Below are 23,369 nucleotides of genomic sequence, written 5' to 3' on the forward strand. Positions count from 1 at the left end.
CTGGAGTGTAGTGATGTATCCAAGTTTCGTCCATGGTCACGTAACGACGCAAGAAATCTTTTTTGTTGCGAGTAAATAGCGATAAACTGCTTTCTGAATCATCGACTCGTTGCTGTTTTTGTTCCATCGAAAGCAATCGCGGCACCCACTTGGAAAACACCTTTTTCATGCTCAATTTTTCATGAAGGATAGTAAATACACTTCCATATGATATCTGTGTCATCTCAGCAATCACTATAAGATCTTTCACTATAAGATCTTTCATTATAATTTTTGTCACTTCACTCACATTTTCCGGTGTAACGGCTTCCACAGGTCTACCCGAGCGTTCCGCGTCATTTGTGTCGGTACGATCACGTTTAAACTCGGCGAACCACCGACAAATCGTTGCTTTTGATGGACAAGAGTCCGGATAACATTTTTCAATCCATTGATTCGCTTGCACGGTGTTTTTACCCATTAAAAACAATGTTTTATCAAAACACGAAACTCGGTTTTTTCCATTTTTTAAACAAACTACAAAACGACTTTACTCCAACCTCGATAACTCAGCTGTTTCTGGTCGGATCGACTTAAAATTTTGGCCCGTTTCAAGCAAAGGTTAGTACTCTAGAAAGACGTGGTTACTGGTTTACTACGAGCGCCATCTCTGCTTTAGTCTCGGGACTTATTGATCCATGTGTTATTCATGATATGGAAGTGAACAAAAAAAAGCTGTTTATGGCCTCCCTTCCATATGACCTGAACCACTGTGCGTCGGTTCGAAAAGGCCTTGTTTGGTATCTCTTCGCTCTTTTGCTCTAGCGAGACATAATGAAAGTGTAAAGCATATTGAGGTTCGATGATGGACCAATTGAAGCGCTACGATCGGGCCGATATCATGTTCACCGGTACTAGTACTTGGGATTCGGATTCCTTCGATAGTAAGCAAAAAACGTCGAATCCATACAGGTTTATTCCATTATTCCTCGAAATAGATAAACGTCAGATGCTATCGAAATTGTCAGCATAAAGTTTACTGCCTGTTCTGTACTGAGCCTTCAGCAATTAAAAGTAAACAAAGAATACGTTTTTGTTTTAATTGTAAGCATTCAATTGGGGATCAAGATTTCATTTTATTTCCATACAAACACAAAAAGTATACATTACATTACTTATATTTCAGGGACATGAAATTGTAAAATATGCAATTCGGACTCAACGTCGATTGTCGAATGTCTTTGCAGTTCTTCGACGGATCCTATAATATATTCCCGACAGTAAAAGCAAGATCTGAAAGGAGCTTAGTCAACAATAATTTGTAGTATCGTAGATTTTCACGGCTTCCTTTAGGACTAATTCCATTTTTTCTATTGAGTACCGAAATATTTCGTCAGAAAATAACTGCGTAGTGCCAAGCGATAATGTAGAACGTAAATGACAGTTGTCAGTCAGTAAATTTACTGTCTCGGCATTTTACTTTACCAAACTCGATAATTGGTTTTAAGTGTGTATTTTTTAAACTTTAAGATTTTTTTTACATATTCTTCGGCAAGTCATTTTGATGATCAAATTTAAAAAATACTCGGTCATCAACAAATAAAATCAACAGAATAGGGTCTACATGAAATCCTTGAGCGATTCCTGAAGTTATGTAAATGTTGTAGTGTTCCCCTGAAGCCGCACTGTTTGTAAACTGTTTTCCGGTTCAATTGCGTCAGCTTTTCCGACTAGAATATTACAAATTCTTAAAAACGCAGTTCGTAATTTGATAGTAATCCATAAAATGTATCATTTTTCACGTTCGTTTATATCAGTATTTTTTCATGACATTTTGTCACGTTTCTATTTTAGTACGTCTCGTTTTTGGCAGCATAATCATTCGAATATGATATTAGAAAGATGGTAGTATTTTTGAATTAAAAAAAAAATTATAATCAGATCAATTCAACCCGCCTACAGTAATACTTAAACATATTGTTTGACCTCTACCATTGGAGAGGGATTGCCGTGCTCTCAATTCTTGAGAGATGAAATTTTAAGAAACTGAAACATTTTCAGATATCTATCCTTCCGAACTTGTAGCAATCAAAAACATTTTCTCACCGAAAACCTTTGGCAACATTTTGAACGTTTCGGCAGTAGAAATTTGATTCCGCACACTAAATGAAATGGAATTTCTTAATTGAATAATTTCACTCATTATAAAAATCGCCGATTGCACTTTTAAAACTTCAGAAAGACAGACGTATACTAAACACTAATAAATATTTTTACGTGACACTTGGCACAGGGGGTCATTGACAGTCATACCAACCTAGAAAGGAATATTTCGCGAATAAGGTTTCCTCGTGAAATGTAATTAAAAAAAAAAATTTCTACTTTTTGTCCACAGTAGTAGGCGGATTAAACATGTTTTGCTCTACGAAAAAAAGCAGTGGTTCCCGCATAGCGTCTTGGCTACCTGGGCAGCCATGGCCACCAGACGGCTACCAAAATTGATTCAGTGACGGTTGTCAAATCCAATTTGACAAAACAAAGTCGCCTGTATCTAAGTTAGCCGAGCGTTTTCATCTTCTCACCTTCGCTGAAAATGTCAAAGATTTCAATGTTGTAAAATCCTGCAGCGTGGATACGGTTATATCGTTTGAGTTGTATATCTGGCAGCGGTGAGGCAGTCGGTCACCAGAATGTCTGCCAGCCATATTTTTCCAGCTGGCAGCGTTTAGTCAGCCATCTGGCAGCCATGCGTATGCGGGTTAAGTTCTATCAGATATATAAAACTTTTAATACCCTATCATCTTTGAAGTGTCCTTTATCAGTCAATCCGAGTTTATCTGAAACAATAATCATCATAATCTGAAAAAGTTAACCAAAACACAAATGAAATATTAACTGAACGAATCACTCATATACAACATTCTAAAAAAAATCCCAAACAAATGACACATAGGGTAAAGTGTTATAATATACCCCCCTTAAGAAAACATTGAGATATTTCTAAATGTACTGATATATTTTCTACGAGAATGTATGTATTTCTTTGCAATACGTCTGAGGAATATAGTTTTCAATGATTTCGGGAGAAGTGATGAGAATTGATTGATACAAGCACATTTACCAAAACGACCACATTCTCAGTTTTTTCGCTTGCCGTTGGCATAATGCCCCAGTAACCGTATAATATGCCTCACAACAAATCAGTGGTATGCCCCACAACAATGATGCAATATACCCCTTGAAATGTCGGTATAGAAGAAAAGCAGATAAAGAAGATATTCTTTGCATCAGAAATCAATTGCATAATCAATTAATTACAATTGGAAACCAACATTTTTTATCCTCCCAACGCTACTTTTTGTTTTAATAACCGTTATAAATCTTTAAAACAATATTTTAACTCGAAGCATACTGTTGAATCGAAGGTGGGGCATAATGTCCATAGAGTGATTGTTATAAGAAAATTCGTATATCAAAGAAATCGCTTTGTTTCTCTAGATATTTATACTGTAAATAGAGACATTAGTACTGCTGAAAGTTAATTACTAAATTGCAACCGACCATAAGACGTTTTACACGATTAAAATGCTTGTTTAGTCGAAGCAAAACTTTACATCGAAAAGTTATCTAATGATATTTTCAGTTTTTGCATATTTTCCAGCAAACCACAACTGCCAAATTTGCAAACCAGAAAGATCTTACGAAAAGATAACATTAGAGATAAAACTTTTGTTTAGAAAAGTCTTGAATACTTAAAAAAGGAAGGGGGCGTTTTGACCAGCAGGGGCGCTTTATAACACTTTCCCCTAAGGTCTAGTCATGGGGAGGAGTTACTCTACCGCGGAACGTATGGGAAATATGCAAACTGTTACGAGTGAAGTGCGTTGACAGTACCAAGATCCGTTATGGTCCCTAATGTAGTGTCTAGCCGTTTTTGTACAATGCGTTTCGATTATTCAGCTACTAAACGGCAAGCAAATTGTTTTGATGCAAATAATAGTTTTCCTACAATACAATAAACGAAAGAACATTCCATCCTTACAATAAATACCGTGCAATTTCAAAAAGATCTAATGAATCGATAGTTTTTTCAATCAATCATTGCAAATACAAAGAAATCAAAGTTTATTCAAGGCCAGTAATTATCACGACTAACTATAAAAAAGATAATAAGCATTCAAAACAACACAGTTTTTCACATCAACCCGTTCTGGTGCAAAGTGTCTGATCTTTTTGAACGAGATGAATTTTCTGGCAAGTGTTACGCTCTTGGGTCTAGCAGCCTTCACCCTGGCAAGTTTCTGAATTTGACGCATCCGCCAAGACAAGGAATACTAATCTGTTTTGCAGGCTGCTCTTACACCAGAACAACAAGAGGAGGCGGATATGGCTATAGGACAGTGTGCCACAGATTTAGGCTTTCAGCTAGACGGTGACATAATAGTCATTGTGAAATACAACGGAACCCTTTTCCCCGGTGACGAAAACTCCAAGGTAGGTCTGAACTGTGAAGTCTGTTCCTGTCAATGGAAACAAAATAATCGATTCTGTTTTAATAAAAATAATAACGAATTCGTCTCATTTTAAGAAGGACAAAAATCAACTATGAAATTTTGGAACTGTAATCGTACTGATTTCTATTCTGTGAACTTTAATGATTTATAGTTTGATCATTTTTTTCTTACAGGAATTTCTCGCTTGCGCTCTAAAGCAAATTGACGTGTTGACTGATGATGGGATACAGATTGAAAAATATATTGACTTTCTTTCCGAAGGTCACGATGTTCAAGCCCTTTCCGAAGTCATTAATAAATGTGCCACGGTAGATGGAGATACCGTCACAGATAAGGGATATAACTTCTACAAGTGTTTTTGGGACACGAAAGACTTTGATTTGTAAATATCGAATGAAAGGAATAGTTTTCTGATCTGTCGAAGTGTATTCTCATTTTGACTAAACCTTGATTTCGTGTACATAAATGAAATCAGTCTAGTTGAAAGAAGAAAAAAATTAGACGAACTCGAGCTAATACTTGAACTTAATAGTGATTGACTTTGGTCGCGGAAGCAACAGTGTCTGTACCTCTTTATTCGTTTGCATATCCTTGAGGTCTAGATGTAAAATTATAATTTATACATATTTTTTTTCTCAAACAAGAAATATTGTTGCCTTTGGTTTTCGGGCTGAAGGATATCTAGGAAAATTTGTGTTCTATTCAAGTATTTAAGAATGTATCACACATATCTCGGTATAATTATTTAATCACACAGTTACTCTGATGTAATGTAATGTAACAGTTAGTTAGTTAAAGAAAATATACTAGTTTTAGGGCAATGGTAAATAAAATTAGTTCCCAAAAAATTGTATTGAATAAAAAAAATAACCATTAAATATTGGTCAGCGTTTACTTACTTAGTTTTTACTTAGTTCTTATAGAACTTGAGTCTTTTAATACATTGCCACATTGTTTATTTTACTGTAACGCTCCTAGCAGTCAAATGTGGATTTTTTTTGTTGCGATCCAATTTGTTTTAAAGAAATCAAAGATGGATATGTGCTTCGAAAATCCGATGTGGTCAGGTTGCTAAATAGTCGTTGAAATTGGTTAAATCGACCGTTCGATCGGCAGGATCACAGCAAGCGGATTGGAATGTGTTGAGAACGGGCAAACCCAAAGTTGTCGGATTCTGATCATCTCAAAACAAATCAATGTTAACCAAAGCTCCATCAGAAGATCTAACCACTCTTTTCGGGCTAGTAAAAAAACATACAAGACACTGAAACAGGATCTAGTGGTCAAAATTCGTGCGCGGAAGTTGTACAATGAGGTTCTTACGAAATACGTAGGAAGCAACTTTACGACGACGGACGACGGAACGTACGTGAAGATGATTTATGGGCAGCTTGCCGGACAAAATTTCTATAAAGCCATAAAGCATAAAGCTCGAGGTGATGTCTCTTGCATGATAAAATTCATTTTCGTCGAAAATTCGCAAGAAAGTTTATGATATAGTAAGGTATTTGCATTTGTGGACAAAAACCCAAGCTGTCGAGGAAAACAAGACTATGAATTCCCAAATGTACGAGCAAGTGTGTTCTTATGCACATTAAAGCTCACAATAGAATCTTTTGGCACGATTTGGCAAACTGTCACTGCAGCGGATACGTGCTACAGTTATATCAAGTCAAAAGAGTGGATTTATTTGAAAAAGATTTGAATTCACCCTCGATTCCGTTCAAATGAGAGATTGTGGGTGAACAGAAGTTGCAGAAAAGTGGAAAGTTGAGATGCGACAGATATGAAAAGAAGGTGGATCAAAATGGCTGCTCAGGTTGGCCAACAGAGTGTCCAACATGTTATGAGTGGCATTAACCGTAAAGTTTGAGACTTCATCGAAACCGAATCGAAAAAATTTGTTCAATTTACATGATTTTTCTCTTGAGTACTCAATGTGTTATTAGTTGAATGGTGTGTTATTAGCTAATAAAACATGATCAGTATCTAACGGGGAAACAGATTGGAAAACTGACATGTGAACACAATGATGTAATGAAAACCGCGAAAATGTTACCGCAGAGACGGGACTCGAACCCGTAGCTAACTCCTAACCGGGGAAATTGTTTTACCAATTAAACTACCCTGCATATGAAAATACATGAAGAGAAAGTCCAATTGATTGGACGAAAACTAAGCATGCTTCGCTGTACTTAGCCACCACGGTATTCACTTACAGTCCCGTATCGACGGAAACAAATTCAACAGAAACACATACAATGATCACGAGTCTATTTCTACCCATCTATTTTGGCCGCACGATACTGATTCGAGACTTTTGTTTTTGTCTATTTCGCTATCTACGAGATTACACACGATAGTTTCATCCATCGATTTCATGGATCTCCACTAGTGTGAGGTAGCAGCAGTGACGATTGTGTGATCTCAAACACAATGGTAAAGGTACACAAACCTTTTATTGACCTTCAACAGTTTGTTTTAGTCTTTGTTAAGACGTAGAGCCGTCTTGAGCTAGTTTTAATATGATCAGTATCTACGGGACTGTAAGTGAATACCGTGGTGGCTAGATACAGCGAAGCATGCTTAGTTTTCGTCCAATCAATTGGACTTTCTCTTCATGTATTTTCATATGCAGGGTAGTTTAATTGGTAAAACAATTTCCCCGGTTAGGAGTTAGCTACGGGTTCGAGTCCCGTCTCTGCGGTAACATTTTCGCGGTTTTCATTACATCATTGTGTTCACATGTCAGTTTTCCAATCTGTTTCCCCGTTAGATACTGATTATATTAAAACTAGCTCAAGACGGCTCTACGTCTTAACAAAGACTAAAACAAATCGTTAATAGAACATGATAATTTTATGGTTTGACTTTTATAATAAAAAACGTTATGTCTATGCTTAGAAACAATCGTGTGAATTTACGTCTTAATAGATGCACATAAAAGGAGCGTCGTAATTCACTTAAATTAACAATGAAAAGCATGTAAAGATATGTTAAGTCATATCTTTAACTTCACAGTTAGTTTAGTTGAAGTTTACATCGATACATACACAATTTTTTTGCATGGTAATAGATGTAATATTGTGTCATTATCGAAAAAAATGCGGCATGCTTGAATTCATGTCAAGAGTAAATTTAATTTTTTCAAAGTATTCTTTAAACATTTGATTTTCCATGCAGTTCCGTATTGACTTTTGAAAGGGTTATCAAACTGGAAAAGTTGGAATCTTTTTCGCACTTGAGACAAATGAGATGAAAATGAAGAAAACGTATTATGCGTCATTTTGCAAAACTAACCTTATGCTAATTTACAGTAAGAGGAAATATATTTAAAGACAAAGTTTATAAAAAATACAAAAAAAGATATTAATGCCATAAGGGATGAATATCGTGCACAGAACATATAAACACGCCTATAGTTATACTCGTCGATGTATCATACGTCATACATGAATTGCATCGTATTATGTCGAAGGTTCATGATATTAGATTATTCATGTTCTATTTTCATGACATGAAAATACAATGCTTTTCCATCGTGGAATCATGTATTAATTTGCTTCTTAGTAGAATAATCTATTGGAGAAATCAGCTTGACAATAAATGTCCAAGTTGTCCAAGCTAAGGTTATCAGCACTCATCAGAACAGCACTTTAAAAATCTTCATTATTAATGTTTTCAATTTGCACGATAACTTGCCCTTTTTATGATAAATATTAGGTGCAATAAAATTTGGACCAACCAATTTTATTATTAAGTAAATCAAGCTTTCCATTCATGAAGATAGCTGTGAGGAAACAATTCTCTTTTGTCATGAGCCGTAACATTTGCGCCTATAGAATAGAGTAGGAGTAGAGACATAAAAATTTATTGCAAAAAAAAAAAACAAAACAATTAAGAAGGTCGGATCACGAATTGAAGAGGCTACTGGGTTTGGTATATTCAACAATTATGTTTCGGTTTCATTCAGGCTTCAAGAACCTGCATCTGTTTATATAGCAGAGTTAGCAGCAGTTCATTATAGTTTTAGTGTAATCGTCACATTATCTTTAAACCATTGTTTTCTTTTCACCGATACTCTGAGTGCAATTGAAGCAATTCGCTCAAAGGCTGCTGGCAAAATTGAACCGTTTTTCTTGGGCAAAATAAAACTGTGCCTTAACGTCATATTGAATAATAATTATCAAATCACAATAGTTTGGGTCCCGGCTCATTGCTCCATTCCAGGCAATGAAAGAGCCGATATTTTAGCCAAACGTGGTGCTATGGAGGGTGAAATTGATGAGAGATCGATTGCTTCCAACGAATTCTATAGCGCGTCTCGCCAAAGAACATTTGCCAGCTTGCAAGCTTCTTGGGATAAAGATGATCTGGGTCGGTGGATGCACTCAATTATTCCTAAAATATCGACAAAGGCATGGTTCAGGGGACTGGATGTGAGTAGAGATTTCATTCGTGTGATGTCCAGACTCATGTTCAATCACTACACGTTAGACGCACATCTCCTTCGAATTGGACTTTCCGAGACTAATCATTGTGCTTGTGGCGAAGGTTACAACAGTGTTTAGATTAACTAATGAATACCAACATACTTATATGATATTCGAAATGTATTAGGTTTAAAGTACTATATATTGTGGATGCCACGGCGAAGGAAAACTTATGTATATTGCCTATGAAATAAACGTATTTATGAAAAAAAAATTAAAAAGGTAACAGTACCAGTAAATCGCAAATCCATCATGATTACGTTCGTCCACATACTTCACCTGTCGAACATTTTTGAAGCTGAATTAAGAATTGTTCCTAGTTGGTGATTCAGTGCGTAGATCTCATGACCCAGTTCTCGTACGTTCGAGCCCCGACCTGGAAGGATACACCCGAACCTCCATTTACGTAACGTATATATGTATATATGTATTGATATACGTACGCATGTGTGCAAATATTTGTATTTCTTAATACATATAAATATTGGTGAAGTCAAAGCGATCATTTATATGTATAAATATATACACATATACGCAAACGAGTGAGTGTGTAAGCATACATACATACATATATAAGATTCGTAAATGGAGGTTTGGGTGTACTTAATGTCAAAAAGATCGTAGCCACAAAATTCTTGTGAGCGTCGTGTTTCACGCAAATTTTTATTCAAGAACATGTAAAATTGTGTAATTTGAAAAATACGTGTATTGATATCGAAGTAAATAAAAAACAAAAGATGGATTGCAGCTTCGCGACTTGAACCGAGCAAAACATTAGATCACAAAGCACACCAGTTAATCGACTGAGCCATAGAAGCACATATCTATTCAATGAATAACTGTTACAATGAATAATTTATACATATAAATACATGCCGAGTATGAATTACATTCCGGAGCCTGAAAAGTTCTGTACGAGTGGAATGTTGCGTCAATTGAAAAGTTAAGTACACAGTTAGAAAAATTTACATCTTTATAGATGCATTTCAAAGCATGTAAAGATAAGTCATATCATTAACTTCACAGTTAATTTGGCTGAAGCTTACATCGATACAGACGCAAAATTAATTTTTACTTGTTATAAAATGTAATATTGTGTCATCACCGAAGAAATTACGACAGGCTTGAATTTACATCAAGCGTAAATTTTATTTTTTCTAAGAGTGTAGTTATGAATTGTATCGTTTGTAAAATTATGTCACCTGTAAAGTTCATCATTTTTTTCTGTGCATAACACTAGCCAACTTGGATACTCGATTAGAAACTTCTGGAGCAGGAATGTTGTAACCGTTCGTGTAACTAGTCTACAAGATTTTATAATCTCGGTGGCTTTTGAACCACTATCGCAAACGAGAAACCACCGGTCGAGTGTTTGCCCGACTACTGGATTGAAAACTTCGCAGGGGATGCCTAGAATGGTTTTTGAATGTTTGAACGAATTGGTAAATGCTACCATTGGTAATGATAAATAGAGTGTGTTGTTTTGTAGATTTTTTTTTTATTAAAAATGCCATGCCATGTAGAGATTTAATAAAAAAAATGTTCTTTTAATTACTGGATCTCGTTGTTACCCTTTGTTTGGGAAAGAAGCATTCTCATTGCTGTCCTGAAAATTAAGTGGGGGTTGGGGGCAACGGTCTACTTTTCACGTTCTCGTCCATCGGTCCGGTATTGTCATGTTTGTAAATAGCTGAAGCAGACAGGCATTGTTGTACATTGATCATTTTTTCTGAAGTACTGGCGTTGTTGAAGACTGGTGTAGATCAAGTATCGGGGTGTAGATGACGTCTTGTCAAATTTCTCGTAAGACTGACTCGCATAACTGTTTTGTGCGTCGCAGTACGTTTGTTCGCAGGATAGTTTCATATTACTCTAACGCTACTAGCTAATAGTTTCCAGTAATATGATTCACTAATATGTTTTATAACGTTAATGCATATGTCAATGACGGTGCCTTTTCGTACAAAAATAGTAAATTGACAGTTTCATCAATCATTCATTGAATGTTTTAGTCTGAGTTGAAGATATTTTATTTGACTATAAAATAGTATACGAGCATCAAGATCGATTCAGTTCTTTGCGGCATCGCGTTAAGTAAGAGATCGTTTGATCAATTGAAACAATATGAATTTCATAGGAAATGTAATATTATTGGGACTAGTAACCTTGTGTCTGGTATGTTTCGAAATTTAACACATTAAAATGAATACAATGTAACAATATTACGTTACAGGCTAAGTATACAGAAAAACAAAATCAATTCACAGCTGATGTGTACGCAAAATGTGCCATAGAATTGGCTATGGTAATCGACAGTGACTTTATAGAACGTTCCAAAATCACCGGAAACGTTTTTACAAATGATGAGGCATCGAAGGTAAGCAACAACTGCGAAAGTTATTTGGTCATATCGCAAAACTTCGAACTGCTATGATTCAGAATATGGTTCAATTCGTTTTGCAGAAATTGTTAGCCTGTTGGTATACTCAAGCTGGTATGATTGACTCAGATGGAAACATTAGAGTTCAAGCATTAGTCGACTATCTGTCCGAAGGCCGCGATGTTCAGGCCTTAACAGACGTCGTCGAAAAATGTGCTACGGTGGATGGAGATACCGTCGAAGATAAGGCATATAATTTTGAACAGTGCTTCTGGAAAGAATTGACCTTTGAGTTGTAAGACCTGAATACAGCATTGAAAGTTATAATTTTTCTTTTCTGATTATTATCCTTGGTATTGAATAAATAAATAGACTGTTATTAAAATTGTTTGCATTTATAGAAGAAATAACTCGTTTGAGTCCACCTAGCGATGTATAATCATTATACTATGATATTGTTAAACAATTCACACTAGGCATTGGTATATGCGCGCAAGTAAACTATTCACTACTTTTGACTTTCATCATTATTAATATAAATAAAACCCTTCTTAATCCACCTAGTGGTGTGATAATGCCTTTCTCTTCTTTCATAACAGTCTCATGAAAATATGTTTCATACTTTTATTAAATAAATTTGGATACTAATTTTGACACCAATTGATTCAGATTGATTCGAGTAGTTCACAAAAGCATGCTTCAGTGTTTATGTCACATAGTCAGCATCATTTTTCCAAACTAGTGCTTGACATTTGCGTTGCCTATTTGTAATCAGTGATGCTAATCTAAAAAAAGCCTTCTTAGTCCACTCAGTGGAATTTTCATATATCTTGAAAAATCACCATAGGGGGGAGTACATGAAATTTTCGAAATCGAAAAAAAAATTTGATGCCAAAAGGCTTAGAATTGCATGAAACGTCGAGATTTAGTGTCATCTCGAAAAAAATTTTTTTTGAAAAAGTCGACTTTTTGGGACTTAGAAAAAATATGAAAATTTTTCTAAGTCCCAGAAAGTTGATTTTAAAAAAAAAAATTTTTTTTGAGAGGTCACTAAATTTCGATGTTTCATGCAGTTTTAAGAGTTTCGGCATCAAAAAAAATTTTCGATTTTGGAAATTTCATGTACTCCCCCCTATGGTGCTTTTTCAAGATCGAAAATTGTCAAACCTTTACCACCGGGCAGCACCCCTTAAGCATGTCCGATTTAGGTCAAATTTTGCATGAAGACTTTTTTCGAGGTGCTTAAACTTTTGAGCACTAGAACTTAACAAAAAAGAGTTGATCCCAAAATTTTGGCACCCTTATATATATAAGAGCGGTAAAAATCAACGTGTTTTGTCGGTTACGTCACTTATACCATCATATATCTGGAACCAAAAGTCACAACCATTTGATCTTCGAACTTGATCAACGGCCCGATAGTAGCTTTCAAACTAGCCCAAGTTTGTTAAAATCGGATCAGCCATCTCTGAGAAAATTGAGCGCGTTCAAATACAACGATTTTTGTCGGTTACGTCACTTATACAATCATATCTCCGGAACCAAAAGTCACAGCCATTTGATCTTCAAACTTGATCAATGGTCCGACAGTAGCTTTCAAACGAGCCCAAGTTTGTTCAAATCGGTTCAGCCATCTCTGAGAAAATTGAGCGCGTTCAAATACAACGCTTTTTGTCGGTTACATCACTTATACAATCATATCTCCGGAACCAAAAGTCACAGCCATTTGATCTTCGAACTTGATCAATGGCCCGACAGTAGCTTTCAAACGACCCCAAGTTTGTTAAAATCGGTTGAGCCATCTCTGAGAAAATACACACACACACACACACACATACAAATACACACATAGATATTTTCCGATCTCGACGAACTGAGTCGAATGGTATATAACACTATGGGTCTCCGAGGCTCCGTTCGAAAGTCGGGTTTTCCAGCAATTCTAATACCTTTCTATAGAGAAAGGCAAAAACGGTGTGATACCGATCGGTTTGGCGTGATGTACGCCACTACTTTGTCATCTAAAATAGGTCATCTGAGACCAGGGTTTCTGCCTGATCTTGGCAAATCCTTTAAGAAAAATCTGTATCATGCTTATTGGTGTTCACACTTATGTGGTGAATTAAATCCGTGTCGCAATTTGATTCTAGGTTGCAATTTGATTCTTGTCATTGTATCAATTCACAACTGAAATGAAGCAATTCGAATGCACCGTCACTTTTGATAGGAGAACATACGTTTTTCAATGTATACACTAAAAAACCAGATGATTAAGATCGCGTCCAAAGATGCTGAATACTTTTCGATACACTTCTCACGCTTAAATTTTATGTCTAACATTTTCATATTCGATATACCCGTTATCTGAAGCAAATCATTAAACTCTACTGAATTCAACAGCATACACTGCGACGTCAACATTTCCAATAGGCCTAAAAGTCAATGACAGATTCTTCTTGTTTATTTTCTCTTTCGATTATTCCTTCATTATACAGTTGTTCGTCAGCTGATGAGTTATTAATAGACTGATTGGACGCTTCCTCTACACAATGTCCGTTATTTGAATCATTCCAAAATAAAACAGCTTTAGCGTATAGGCAAGATGCCAAATCAAGTCAAAAAAGGCGTCGACGAATCAAGAAACCTTTGAAATGCCTTTTATAAGTATTGGCGGCGTTCTCAGTGACAAAGCACTAGGCTCACGAACGAATTCTTAAATTGTCCGAGGTTTCGACCGTTTTTGATGGCCTTTTTCAAGGGAAATTTAGTCAATTCGTTTTTTTCGAATACGTTGATTGCCAACGGCAAGAAGTTAAACTATTTTAAACGGCTTTAATTGCTTTGCGGAAATTTGCATTTGCTGGTCGATAACAGTTTCAGACTCTAATTGACTAAATTTTCCCTTGAAATAGGCCATCAAAAACGGTTAAAACATCGGGAAATTTAAGAATTAAATGATTTGTGACCGAGAAAGCCGTCAATACTTACAAACACTAATCTTCCAGTCGTTACAATCATCATACTTTGAAATAAAAATAGATGCTCCTCTCAGCTTTCTTCGTGGTATACTCACTTATTCATAGTTCGGGGTTTCAACATAATTTTAACTTTTTCTGTCACAGCTGCAAATAGCTTGCAACATTAAATAATCTTGAGGAAACTTTGCCTTTTCTTCGTACAGAAATACTCCATTTAAATGCATGCCAGTGTAAAGTTCAATGCTGGTAGCTGTTTAAACTCTTCAATGACATTCGTTTCGTTGTCTATTATTACACAATCATAATTTGCTCAGAAACCGCTATAAAAGTTAGTGATTTAGCCGTTGTAATTTAAGTACATGCTCCTAGTAGTAATGTCAGTGGAAGTTCTTCTCCATCCAAAACCTCCTTGGAATATAGGTCTAACAACGTAACCGATTACAATAGAGAGTTTATTATATACCTGAAACAGCTATAAATAGTCAAGTAAGCAATGTATAGCTCGCAAAATATGAACAGAGAAAAAAAGTTAGGCATTAGCCGTTGTAGTTTTTGCTGTGGCACAATAAATTATCCAAGTAGTTCTTGGATCTTGCAACATCTCTTACGGATTTACACAGTCGCAGAATATTCTCAGATGGTACTAGATATTTTTCTCAGATGGTACTAGATATTAATTAGATTTTTTATGTTATTTACACTAAAATCGAAAGGAATTGAAAAAAAACCTTTTTTTTACGCGAAAAGTTGGAAATAACGGGATGTTTTATTTAATTTACGTGAAATTAAATTTACGTTATGCATTGAACCTTATGTATTGAACCGACCACCCGAACTGGGAACCGGTATGGGTGAATTCGGTTCGTTTGGCCTGCAACTAACATAATCTATAAATTGGAATTAAATTTAGAACAAAATTTCTGTTTTTTGCATTATCGCTGTAGATGATGGGTAGCTATTTTATGCACAACTCACCTTGTATTTCCGGAACCGGAAGCCGGATCCGGACCAAATTTTAAATCGGATTATGACAAAGCAATAAATTTTCATTTGAGTCTAAGTTTGTGAAAATTGGAGTGATTTCCTGTTTGGTGCACACGATCACTTTATCCGGCATTTTCGGAACGATCCTGTATATCCAAAATTAATGTCTTCGGCCATCATCTAACCAAATGACAAATACCTATTGGAAGAATTATATGGTTAGATGAAAATATTTTACTCGATTTTTCAGTCATATATAGAAATACGCTCTTGATCTTGAAATTTTTATGCTTATTCGCTTGTACTTCCGAAACCGGAAGTCATATCCGGTTGAAATTCGAAAAAGTTCCATGGCATTGTAATGCCATTCATTTGATCCTAAGCTTGTTAAAATTGGTCCATCGATCGGTTCTTGGTACACATTTAAAAAATCCCTGTGATTTTACATCTTATTAGATGCACATAAAAGGAGCGTCACAGTTCACGCAAGTTCACGTGGAAGATCATTTAATATTGTGTTTAAAACTCCATGACATGAAATTCGTGGAAATAAAAAAAGGATACTGATAGCAACCGCCGCGACTTGAACCGAGAATCATTGGATCGCATGTACGTCTGTTAATCGACTGAGCCACAGAAGCATGCATCTGCTGGGTTGGTAAAAGGTGCATTTAAATTCATATAATCGCACCTGCTAGCAGAATGCAAGTTACAGTCGAAACCAGTAAAATTAAAGCTAATCTAACATTAAGTCAATACAAATGAAATTTTCCGTCATTTGACGAATTAGGTCTGTATGAATTACATCGTATGAGGAATCAAGTCACCTATATTATTCAGATTTTTTTGTTGTGTACATTTTTCCCAGTAACTTCGAAACCGAAAGATATTCAATAGCAGGTTGTGCACTCCAAAAAAATTTGAATTTTACAGGTGACTTAATCCTTCATACGATGTAATTTATAAAGACCTAATTTGTCAAGTGACGGAAAATTTTATTTGTAATGACTTAATGTTAGATGAGCTTGAATTTTACTGGTTTCGACTGTAATTTGCGTTCTGCTAGCAGGTGCGACTGTATGAATTTAAATGCACTTTTTTCAGCCAAGCAGATGCATGCTTCTGTGGCAGAGGCGATTACTATCAGTATTATTTTTTTATTTCAATGAATTTCATGTCGTGGAGTTTTAGACACAATATTAAATGTTCTTCCACGTATATTTGCGTGAACTTCGACGCTCCATTTATGTGCATCTAATAAGATGTAAAATCACAGGATTTTTTTTAAGTGTGTGGGTCGAAAGTCGAGTGCACCTTTTTTCACTCCCGAACTGGAATTTCGATTTGGATAAAATTCAATAGCACGCTATAGGATCAAGAGACCTTTCATTTGAACCGAAGTTTGTGAAAATCGGTTCAGCCATCCGGGAAAATCGAGTTCATACTTTTGTTTCATATACATATTAACAGACGGAAAGACCGAAATCAGCATTTTGGCGAAAGAAATAAGTTGATTTTCCGATTTTTTTTACTAATTTCGATTCTCTTAATAATGATAAAGTACACACTTAAGTTTGATTACAAATCTGAAGCTGAATTTTTCAGTGAAAATATTATTTCATCACAGCGGTGCTTTAAGGTACTGCTGTCAATAAATGTTTATTCGTGCTGATATATCAGTAGATTGAGAATGTTCGGTAGTTCGGCTGTTCTAAGCTCATCAAAAGATGAAAAAAATACCAATGGAGTTGAGTGTGCATCAGTTGAAATAGCTATTTTTTTAGTTGAATTTACCAATTAATCGTGATGTCATTTCTTAGCTAAGGCACACTCCATTTCCATTCAACTATTTTGTTTAGTTGAATTAGAAAAATAAAATTTTGTTTTCAACCAACATAAATGGTTGAATTGAATTGGTTTCAGCAATCTGCTGCTATATGGCGCACTGTCACCGAAAACATGTTAACACTGTAATGAATACTAGCCACTAGATGGCATACTACTACCGAAAAGAATTTTGTCTTTTCTATGTTGGCAGGTATAAATACGATAGCGACTTCCCGTGTTGTATTTATAGGAAAAGACATAAATGAAAGATAAACTTCTTTTTCATAAAATTTCTCTTCTTAATAACTCTTTTCTCATTCGTCTCAGCGAAATTGATTTTCTTGATCCAAAACTATTGTTTGAACAAATATAAACCTACCTTTCTTTTTGTTTCGATATAGCCTTCTGCTAAAAAAACTACAACCAGTTTCAATATAGGTTGGAAGACACAACGAACTTCGTTTGACATATACGATTAAAGTGCAACATTCGAATCTCACTTCACTGTTCCACGTGAAAACATTATTACGCTCATTCGCATCAAATGCGCGCAAATTCTGAATAAATACACTTTCCACTAACAGTTTACGGCATTTTTATATATCGGTTTAGAAATTTGAATGTGTATATATCGTAACACATGCGAAAAGCATCAACACATTTTGCAAACAGTTTCAACAAGACTATGCTTCTTAGCTTGTCATTTGATTGTTTTGCTTTTATACTTCTCATGAGTTTTTAGCTAATAAACTTGTTAATAAAACCAATTTCATTTTTGTTTACTTTGTGCTGTCTTTGAGCAGTGATGGAGACAGATAGACAGAGTCAAATTTTCTAATTTTAATCACAAAATTAGTTGTCAATGAAAAATTCGTATTGGATTAGATTTGTTAGGGTTTGTGTCCAGGATATTCGCCAAATAACATTCTCTAAAAACAGGATTTTTTTTCAACAAAGTAAATTTTGAATTGCAACTAATTTCATAGATATTTTTGAATTTTTGTTGTCAAAATCAACTAATTCAAAAACAGTAATACGAATTAGGCGCAGAGCTAATTTCGGTCGTTCCGTGTACACACAGACATTTTGCGTGCTCGACGAATAGAGTTGAATGGCATATGACACTCGGCCCTCCGAGCTTCGGTTCACAAGATGGTTTTCACGCAGTGATTGCATATCCAAAATCGAGGATATGGAGGAACATAATTGCTTCAAGTTTCGCAAGATGTTGGAACTCAGTACTCAGTAAAGAAAACCAATTAGGAACATTTTTGAAAACGAGGACTTCATGTTTATCATTTTTTTACATTTTATTTTTCATGTCAAGATTATTTTCATTTTTCCCTGTTTTTTTCTCGTCTGTCTGTTACAATTCAAACTTTTTCTCCGCCCAGAAGCACTTATGGAAGTTGTATCCTTTATCTTCAATGGTATCTCCTTCTACCGTAGCACATTTTTCAGCTACCTCAGTTACAGCTTTAGCGTCGTGACCCTCGGACAGAAATGCGATGAACTTTTCAGTCTGAATCTTACCGTCAGCTGTCAGTACACCAGTCTTGTTAAGGAAACAAGCGACAAATTTCTGTAAGAAGAAAATGTTTTCTGTTGAGCCTTATTTTTGTGTAGTGAAACAGTGTCGTATCACATTTTTATCATTTTTTCGATACTTTTAATATTTTTTCTAAAGTAAAGCATAATAGTTAAATCATTGTTCGAACGCTACCCGACCAACACACCGTATTTAAATTATTTCTCTTCTTGTTACTTGTTAGAAAATTTTGATATTTTAACTACTAACGAGACCAGACTTATATCAGCACTTGATACGTAAAAAACTTTTTGTTATAAACTTGTTACGGCTTGATGATCGGGTACTGACACTAATTACTCTTGGAGCTTCGACATACCTTCGAGTTCTCATCCTCAGGAAATGGGTTTCCACTGGATTTGGAACGCTCAATAAGATCTTTGTTTATCTTCACACCCAATTCAACAGCACATTTTCCAACGACTTCAGCTAGTATCTCTTGTTGTTTTGCAGTGTATTCAGCCTGCAATGTGAAACTGTCATATCGAATTTAATTTGACTTTTAATCATACTTTGAAGCTTACCAGACACATGGCTGCTAATCCAACAAATATCAAACTTGCAATGGATTTCATTTCGTATAAATGGACCAAACGTCTTCTTCCCGGGTATAATGCTACAATGTACTGAGTTGTGCTCTATGTTTGTAGACTGTTATATAGTTAGCCAAAATATCTCGAACTTAAAGAAGAAACCGGTATAAACTGTATGTGATATTGTTACAAAAACATCATAATTTCGAACTTTTTTCAAATGCTGACATTGATGATTGATGGTCCTTTAAATGTTTAAAAATTGCAGTGTCAGCAATTTAATACTGTAGCCGTATGACGTCACTGAAGTAGTTTTATCACGTTTGTTTCGTTGCTTCGAATGTAGCAGCTAGAGCTCCTTAAGCTCCTTTTTTCGTAGTGGCAATTTGCTACGGGTGGAAACTTGACCCTCGTTGTTCACAGTTGAGTGATTAACGCAGCACGCCAAACTTTTGCACCTGTATTCTCATGGTTTAATAAACACGGAAATTCCAGTTCACTTTTCAAGCTAAAAAAATATTGGGTACTTTTCGTTCTTTTTTATTTGCTGCTCTATAAATGAGTATTCTCTTATATCCATTATGCATCATAATAAACAAGTGAAACAGAAGTATCACAATAACTATCTTTTCAAAGATGCATGAAACAACTATAGACCTGATAATTTTTGCACACCGTCAAGAAAACAAAAAAGTAAAAGTTTTGTTTTTGGTATCGCTTCGTTACAGTTTCTTCAACTCAACAACCTTCAACGGTCGCAATTACGATTCCACGATTCCCTCAGTTCGAGCTGAAATACCGAACGCAATCATCGTTCGGTTCCATACTAGACAAAGTAACAGTCATCCAATGATGCGGTGGTTCAAACGATCCACCGAATCACCGAAATTGCTCAGCCTCTCGCCTTTGCGACATTCCGAGCTGGGGAATGCCTACGACAGTCAGGAGCAACAGCACGAAGAATTCGCTCACGAGCATGGTGACGAACAACAGCGAAGGGTCGAACCGGTCGCACCGGGACTGCTTTTTTCGGATCTATTCGCTGCATCGGTAGGCTGCTCTTCCACCTCGTCCGGTTCGGCCTCCTACACCGCCACTAGTTGCAGCTCTCCATCGACCACTTCGTCACCCTCTACCTCAACTAGTTTCTCCTACACCAGTGATAGCAGTAGTCTAAGTAACCAAGGTACCAAGGGTCACCCCAAGATGGCCAATGGTGGCACAAGCAACGGAGTCACACCACGGAAGTCGAGAATAGGTGAGTTTGTTAAATTGTTGCAGGAAGAAAACAATATTCAATTAAATTTCTAAAAAACTTTAACCGAAATATTGACCTCCTTTGGTATTAAATTGTTACCTACGAGAAAATTTGTGTAAATCCTTAAAACTTCACATAAAAAGGCGGGTGGGTAATGTCAGAGACATAACTGGATGAAGTGAATACGAAAACAACTGATATGTTCCCTAACACATTTTTCACATTTTTCGCAAAAACAAAGAAAGCTTCACTTGATCTCGATTACTGTGAATTTCACACAGTGAAAAGAGCACAAATCTAATCAAACAGTTCTAGATTTGCACTAAACTGAGGATATTTACCTTCGATTTGCGAGCAAGAAATCCTAATAGTTATTTAGAAAACTTTTAGAGCCATTATAACGGCTGATTTTGTGTGATGCTCTCCACCGTTGTCCTCTTTTCGTTGTTTTTTCACCAATACAAACAACTGGCAGCTGTGACGTTATCGCTCTTGTCGGAAGCGAAACTAGTTTTGCAAACGACACACAATACATCTGCTAGCAGTGGCGATAGAATCCAAACTGATCCAATTTTTGTTAAGAGGTTTCTTTTTACGTGCTTTCGTTTGTAGCTTTTTCACTAATGAGCGATCCTAACGGCTATAAAAATAGCCGCATACAGACCTTTAATGTCGATTATTTCATTTTGGATTTGCATTTCATTGAAAGAAACTATCAGGATGCTGTACGGGATTCATTCCTGCCTTTCAGAAGGACAAAATTGTGGAACTCACTACGATATAAAGCACTGTTCGGAACAGCAGATATTTTGTTCTCTTCCTCAGAACGCGTTCTGATTGGCTGGTGTTGACATGGGTCAAATAAGACAGCTTTTTCAATTGTGTACTATTGAAATACTTCAATGCTGTTGCTATACACGTTTAAAATGAAAAATTTCGATTCTATTGGTAGTTAGATTATATAAATCCTTTCACAGATCACTGAGCTATGAGATTTCAAAAAACGAGAAAGGCAAACGCACCTTATAAATTATCCTCTTTGATACTCGTTTATACCAAATATTCAGAAAAGTTTAATTTTGAATTATTTGAGATTATGTCACACAACTGAAAATTTTATCATGAAATTGTGATCATATTTCCGATGGCATGTAGCAAAAATTATGTTAATTCGTTAGATACAACAAGAGATATTCACGATCAAAAACTTATCACTCTCTCAGAGGGTAAATTTTGGAAGGGGGCCCATAGTAAAGTAAGTCGTATTCACGACAAAAGTCATACTTCTTTTCTAAGATCACACAAAATTAAAGAGCTTCCTTTTTCATGCGAATTTCCATGCCCCTTATTTCGTCAAATTATGCACGGTAGTTGAGGTCACTTCTTGAGATTCCGCTTGACAATGGCTCAATATTACTTCATTGGACGGAGTATTCTTGGCCAGTATGTGTGTATGTAACGTTTATTTGCATTAACTCTCCTCGGAGATGGCTGGACCGATTTTCAGATTCAAATGAAAGGTCTTGTGGTCCCATTCAAAAGTCCTGTATATTATTTGAATTCGACTTTCGGTTTCGAAAATATGAGATAAAAAGTGCAAAAAATTGAGAAAAATAGTGCACCATTTTTTCTCGAAGTTGACTAAACCGATTTTCGAAAACTTAGATTCAAATGAAAGGTCTTGTGATTCCATAAAAAAATCCAGAACTTTGTTTGGATCTGGTTTCCGATTCCGGAATTATGCACACAAAAAAAAATTTACAGGTGACTTAATCCCTTATACGATGTAATTCACAAACACTTAATTTGTCAAATGACGGAAAATTTCATTTGTAATATTACCTAATGTTAGATTAGCTTGAATTTTATTAGTCTAAACTGTAACTTGCATTCCGCTAGCAGGTGCGATTGTATGCATTTAAATGCACTTTCTACCAGTAAAACTGGTGTGTGCTTTTGTGGCTCAGTCGATCAACAGACGTACTTTACGATCTAATGTTTCTCTGTTCAAGTCACGGTTGTTTCTATAAGTATTCATTTTTTTCATAATGAATTTAATTTCATGGATTTTCAGACACATTTAGTGCATAATGCTTATCCACGTAAATTTGCGTGAACTGCGACGCTCCATTCATGTGCAAGTAATAATTTTTGGCTAGAGATAATTATAGGGTTATAATTGTCGAAATTCCAATTTTAAATCACTTACTCAGTTTTCCCAGAGATGGCGTGACCGATTTTTACAAACTTAGATTTAAATGAATGGTCTCTTGGTTCTATACCAAACTTCTGGGTTTCATTTGGATTCAACTATCGGTTCCGGAATTATAGGATAAAGTTTACTAGAAATTTTATACTATCACTTAACGAGGCGAAACAGAAAACTTTGAAAAAATTCTAAACCGGCCTCAAAACTATCAAACGTTTGATAGTCATTATCAGTAGACAGTCAAACAAACTTATTTTGGCTATCCTGGTTTTGAAAATGGATCTCATTCACTTTTTCTGCAATGGTTTGACCGATTTTCACAAACTTAGAGTGCGATGTCTAAGCTGACGTCTCGTAAGTAATAGGTTGTGGTAATTTAGATGGTAAAAATTTTTACTCAGTGTTGGTGATTGCCGATAATTTGACAGAAGCTGCTCAATATTTCTCAACATTACATACACCATTTTCAATCTGGTAGAAGATGGTACAAGAACTCGTGTCTCTCAATGCATGAACCGTGAAAGAATTTTTCTACATTTCTTCGTTCCACATCATGCTATGAGTATTTCACGGCCCTTTAAAAAATTTACAGTCTGATAATGATCGGTGCTGTGTGGAATTTACCA

At 35.7% G+C, this 23,369-nt stretch overlaps 4 protein-coding genes across 5 annotated transcripts in view; 3 read left to right on the plus strand and 1 right to left on the minus strand.

Annotated features, from left to right (window-relative positions):
• Positions 1–23,369, plus strand: part of LOC131428419 (partitioning defective 3 homolog) — a 235,101-nt gene that overhangs the window by 158,387 nt on the left and 53,345 nt on the right. For both annotated transcript variants that reach the window (XM_058592369.1, XM_058592367.1), the window contains one exon: positions 20,005–20,534. In XM_058592369.1, the coding sequence (XP_058448352.1) occupies positions 20,126–20,534 (409 nt within the window). In that variant the 5' untranslated portion in view covers positions 20,005–20,125. The remainder of the gene's footprint in view (positions 1–20,004; positions 20,535–23,369) is intronic.
• LOC131428428 (uncharacterized) lies at positions 4,150–5,379 on the plus strand. The gene is made up of 3 exons (XM_058592383.1): positions 4,150–4,272; positions 4,330–4,473; positions 4,667–5,379. Exons 1-3 carry the CDS (start codon positions 4,222–4,224, stop codon positions 4,877–4,879), a joined length of 408 nt encoding a protein of 135 aa, XP_058448366.1. The 5' UTR covers positions 4,150–4,221; the 3' UTR covers positions 4,880–5,379.
• Positions 11,058–11,940, plus strand: LOC131428424 (uncharacterized). The gene is made up of 3 exons (XM_058592378.1): positions 11,058–11,161; positions 11,220–11,363; positions 11,450–11,940. The coding sequence occupies exons 1-3, from the start codon at positions 11,111–11,113 to the stop codon at positions 11,663–11,665; spliced, it is 411 nt and encodes a 136-aa protein (XP_058448361.1). The 5' UTR covers positions 11,058–11,110; the 3' UTR covers positions 11,666–11,940.
• Positions 18,459–19,759, minus strand: LOC131428425 (uncharacterized). Its single transcript, XM_058592379.1, has 3 exons — positions 19,268–19,759; positions 19,063–19,206; positions 18,459–18,737 (listed from the first exon to the last, which is right to left on the minus strand). The coding sequence occupies exons 1-3, from the start codon at positions 19,316–19,318 to the stop codon at positions 18,522–18,524; spliced, it is 411 nt and encodes a 136-aa protein (XP_058448362.1). The 5' UTR covers positions 19,319–19,759; the 3' UTR covers positions 18,459–18,521.

This window comes from Malaya genurostris, chromosome 2 (genome assembly GCF_030247185.1).
Source record: "Malaya genurostris strain Urasoe2022 chromosome 2, Malgen_1.1, whole genome shotgun sequence".
Lineage (NCBI taxonomy): Eukaryota > Metazoa > Arthropoda > Insecta > Diptera > Culicidae > Malaya > Malaya genurostris.